Genomic DNA, 4,790 nt, shown 5'->3' with positions numbered 1-4,790 from the left:
ACTGTAAAGGTCATCCTCATTCACTCACGTACTGATAACTGTAAAGGTCAACCTCATTGTACTGATATTGTAAAGGTCACCCTTATTGTACTGATAACTGTAAAGGTATACCTCATCGTACTGGTAACTGTAAAGGTCTACCTCATCATACTGATACTGTAAAGGTCATCCTCATTCACTCACGTACTGATAACTGTAAAGGTCAACCTCATTGTACTGATATTGTAAAGGTCACCCTTATTGTACTGATAACTGTAAAGGTATACCTCATCGTACTGGTAACTGTAAAGGTCTACCTCATCATACTGATACTGTAAAGGTCAACCTCATACAGATTAAAGTTCATGTTATATTCCAGAAATACTGGACAAACTGCTTCCATTTTTATTATGATATTTCTCGCTGAACTTTTGGCGATTACATAATTAGAGTTTATTTTACATTTAGTTATAGTTATATTAGTTATAATGACAAAACCTTGTCGAAACGTTGTACATTTGCTGTTGTTACAATATTTTTCCCTAACGTTTTGTATTCTCGTTACAATGTTGTTCCCTAACTTCGATGACGAGGAACCCACTTTGAGACTAATAATGGCTGGAGACGACTTGAATGGGTAATGAAGAAAAACTTTAATATAAGTTTGACATCCGAGTATCCGTTATATTTTTCATCTTCTGGATGAATCTTCATCTGAAAAACATGTCACTGTTTCTTCAGAATGCAATAATAATTGCGTGAATATTGATATGTTTAATCATATCATTGCTGAAGTAAATAGATTATCATATAAAAAATATAAGGGACACTTGCCAAAATGATTGGGTCTAAGATGATCGTTAGATGTCTCTTTATTTCAAAAATATGCAGAACAAACACGTTATACGCTTGAAACCCATGATTACAACAATTGTAAACCAGTTGTAATACGCTTGAAACCCATGATTACAACAATTGTAAACCAGTTGTAATACGCTTGAAACCCATGATTACAACAATTGTAAACCAGTTGTATTTATATCATAACCTAAGGCTAAAGAAATCTTACAGGTTTAGTATGTTTGTACAGACAACAATATGTGTATGACTTTTACTCTATTTACTCGTTCTATGATAAGTAGGGCATAACTATCGCTAATGGTGAGCACATAGGCACTGATAGTAATCCGTCGCGGGAATCCGTCGCGGTTTAAAGTTCATGACCTATTCCAGGAATACTGAAGAAGCTGTTTCTATTCTTGTTACAATATTCTTCCCTAACGTTTTGTATTCTTGTTACAATATTCTTCCCTAACGTTTTGTATTCTCGTTACAATATTCTTCCCTAACGTTTTGTATTCTTGTTACAATGTTCTTCCCTAACGTTTTCTATTCTTGTTACAATATTTTTCCCTAACGTTTTCTATTCTTGTTACAATGTTCTTCCCTAACGTTTTGTATTCTCGTTACAATATTCTTCCCTAACGTTTTGTATTCTCGTTACAATATTCTTCCCTAACGTTTTGTATTCTTGTTACAATATTCTTCCCTAACGTTTTGTATTCTTGTTACAATGTTCTTCCCTAACGTTTTCTATTATTGTTACAATATTTTTCCCTAACTTTTGTATTCTCGTTACAATGTTCTTTCCTAACGTTTTGTATTCTCGTTATAATATTCCTCCCTAACGTTTTCTATTCGTAGATATAATTGCAGATAGACAGACATAGAGACAGATAATCGAGTCAAGCCGTAAGTAAAGTGTGTAAATCGCTGTGAATTATAGCTAAGTTAAAGTGACTGTGGAAATTAAGTGTACTACAAAGTTTGTAACGAGAAAGAATAAACTAGTTTTAATTAAGAAAGGACTTGTATCGCTGAAGTTTCATCGGAAAGAAATTAAACGGGAAATTATCAAATAAGCAGATACGTAACAATATATCTTTTTGTTATTAAGTGACTTGCACAACATGAATTAATTATCATATAAGATTAAACGTTTTGCACGTAACAAAATATATTTTGATCTTCATAATCTTTCACTAAAATCTTATGTTTAAAATAAGGAGTAAAGTATGATGTATTAAGTATGGAGAACCTTCTTCCTAGTACAATGATTGATATATATTCGTTCTTCATGCATGTGGTATAAGTCAGTTTCCATTTCTTATTCCGCGTATCTTATTGGTCAGTGAAAACCATCGATAGTGTTATAACTTAAAGATTAAATTACAGTTGTTATAAATGACTGTAAACATACTGGTATTTTTTTTTATTATTAAACATGATTAGGCACTCCAGCAAGAATACATATGTGGACTCGCACAAGGATCGAAGTCCAAGGTAACGATATTCAGTTGTTCTGTAGAGCCTCAGGAAATCCTCAACCCCAGTTAGCTTGGATGCGTGGGGACGAAAATGGGAAGTTGATTGAAAGTAGTGAAAAATACAAGGTAAGTTTGTACTTTGAAGATGTTTCAACTAATCAATTGTCAGGATGACATCGAATTTTTGTAAGAAGAAATATGCATAAGATTTTCGTAAATATTCCCCACTTTTAACGTACGAAAACTTGCTTGAGAACAGGAGACTAATTGTAAGTAATTAACCCTTCAGAACTGATCTCATACGAGCTGCTCAGTGGGAGGTCGTCGGCGAGAAGAGATCAAAGGGTACCGTAAAGCGAGGAAAGGTGTCCTCTGTGGCCGGGGAATCACGTGACGTCATATTTTCACGAAGTGTTACCATAGACTGAAAGTCTTATGGTATGTCACTAGGAGCTTATAGTTTCAAGTCGTTTTACTATGGGGCGGATAGTTCCCAACTGCATCACTAGGGGTGGACCATGATCCCATCTATGGGCAAGTGTAGATATTTGGTGCATTTTGCTCGAGAGCCACCAGGTGTGTTGTTGATCATGAATATCAAGCTGTCTCATGTTATACATTTATACCAATCTATAATACTAATGTAATTGTTCACACAAAATGTCCTGAAAGCACCTTTAATTATAACTCAGTGATTATACAAAATCATTATCTTTAGAGGAGCTCAACCACAAAGTGAGGCCTTAAATTAACAAGCAAGTCAGCTTCGCAAATAAAGTACTTTGGGGTCTAAAATGCTATTTTAACAACATCCTGATTGGGAATGTGTAAGAGGTTGATTCGAAAACTATAAAAGTTTATGAAGCTCGATAAATATTGTTACGACAGCGGAAGTCACGTGACGCTGGTAACACGTGATGAGTTTCTAGAAGGATCATGAAGGCCCGAGTGTTTGCTAGGCGCCCTCTATTTTAGTATATAAGCCCGGCAAATAAAGCGTAAGCTAGTATAAAACAGAGTTTGGTCGTACACAACTGAGGCCAGAAATTAACCAGACCAGTTCTTCCATAACATCTATTCGTCACTGGATGAGCTGAACTTATATCACTGAGAAGTTTATTTAAAAACGTATTTCTTCTTTACTAAAATCCGAATGGTATGGTATTAGAAGCCTAACCTAGAGATGTATACAATCCACGTGATAATCAACGAATACACTGTGAGTAGTAATATCTGCTGTTTTATGTACTGTATCACAATGTAGGACTCTTTTTTTTGTTTTAATAGAAGTTTCTCACAAAGCTACACGTGCTTTATGGACGTCGTCAACTCTTTGGCTACTCTTGTCTGACCGAATAATAAGATTTGACTGTCATTCTTATTAGCTCGCCCATAGCCCCAATTGTGGGGATTTTTTTTTTAGGCAATCAGACACGAACCACGAATCCTCCGATTCACAGTCTGAGCATGCTTATCACTTGGCCACGCCTCGCTTTTATAGGCCTATCTGTTTGATAGCTTACAATAAATTTGTTTTATTGTATCCGTTAGTATGTTTAATTGATTATTATTTACTTTCTTTCATTATCAATGTGTTTTGTATAACTGAATAAACTTACCAAAAGACTTTTTCGCCATACATAGGGCGTTAACGGCCTTGCCTTCTTTCGATAGCTTCAAATCCGTTTGACCGCTGATCCGTTGGTAAGGGTTTTCAGCGACGCACGAGTAAACCCCTTCATGTTTTGCCGTGACACAGTCAAGAAAAAGTCGGGATCGAGTCCGGCTAACGCCTTGCGTAATTACTTCGTTTCCGTTCATCTCCTCGTCTAACGTCGATTCCAACTCTCCCCAAGATCCCTAAACAATAAATAAGATACAAAAAGCTAAAAGAATAGTAACAGGTTAACGAATAATAACAGATTAATTTTTTCCTTGAATTTCCAAAGATGACAAATATATAATTTATAAATGAAACTAAACAATGAGTTTTAAAACTCGGTATTCTCCGATTTTACTTTCTACCCTCAACTTTAGTTATAGCAGGTACACGTAGACAACCACAAGTTGGAAGTATAAATGTTTTTTTTTTTTTGTCCATCACGTGGCCTTCATCTTCCATTAACACCTTCAGTAACAAGTATACGTAGGAAAATCAAAGTGAAGTTGCAAACGATGGTTTTAATAGTTTGTTTATCACGTGACTTTCGCCCTCCAATAACACCTTCAGAAAAACCAAAGTGAAGTTGTAAACGATGGTTTTTATAGTTTGTTCATCACGTGATCTTCTAGAAGTTTTTTTTTTATTATAGTCAAGGGGCCAGCGCTGTGAAAATCAACTTAAGTATATAGGCTTTGACTTTTAAATGCCGTTTGGTTTTGCCAATATAGGAGGCCTTACAGTCTCCACACGTGTAAAGATAGACAAGCCAAGAACAATAAGGAATGGGGATGAGATCTTTAGTAGAGATCTCCTCCCCATTC

The 4,790-nt window shown here is 35.4% G+C and overlaps 1 protein-coding gene across 1 annotated transcript in view; it reads right to left on the bottom strand.

Annotated features, from left to right (window-relative positions):
* Positions 1-3,925: 3,925 nt before the first annotated feature.
* Positions 3,926-4,790, bottom strand: part of LOC106475510 (zwei Ig domain protein zig-3-like) — a gene marked incomplete at its 3' end in the record, with an annotated part of 16,895 nt that continues 16,030 nt past the window's right edge. The window contains exon 4 of the mRNA XM_013936189.2: positions 3,926-4,166. Coding sequence (XP_013791643.1) covers positions 3,926-4,166 — 241 coding nt within the window. The remainder of the gene's footprint in view (positions 4,167-4,790) is intronic.

The sequence above is a fragment of the Limulus polyphemus genome, unplaced genomic scaffold (genome assembly GCF_000517525.1).
Source record: "Limulus polyphemus unplaced genomic scaffold, Limulus_polyphemus-2.1.2 Scaffold8689, whole genome shotgun sequence".
In the NCBI taxonomy this organism is placed as follows: domain Eukaryota; kingdom Metazoa; phylum Arthropoda; class Merostomata; order Xiphosura; family Limulidae; genus Limulus; species Limulus polyphemus.
Note: the sequence above shows the minus strand (reverse complement) of the source record. Positions and strands in the feature narration are given on the sequence as shown.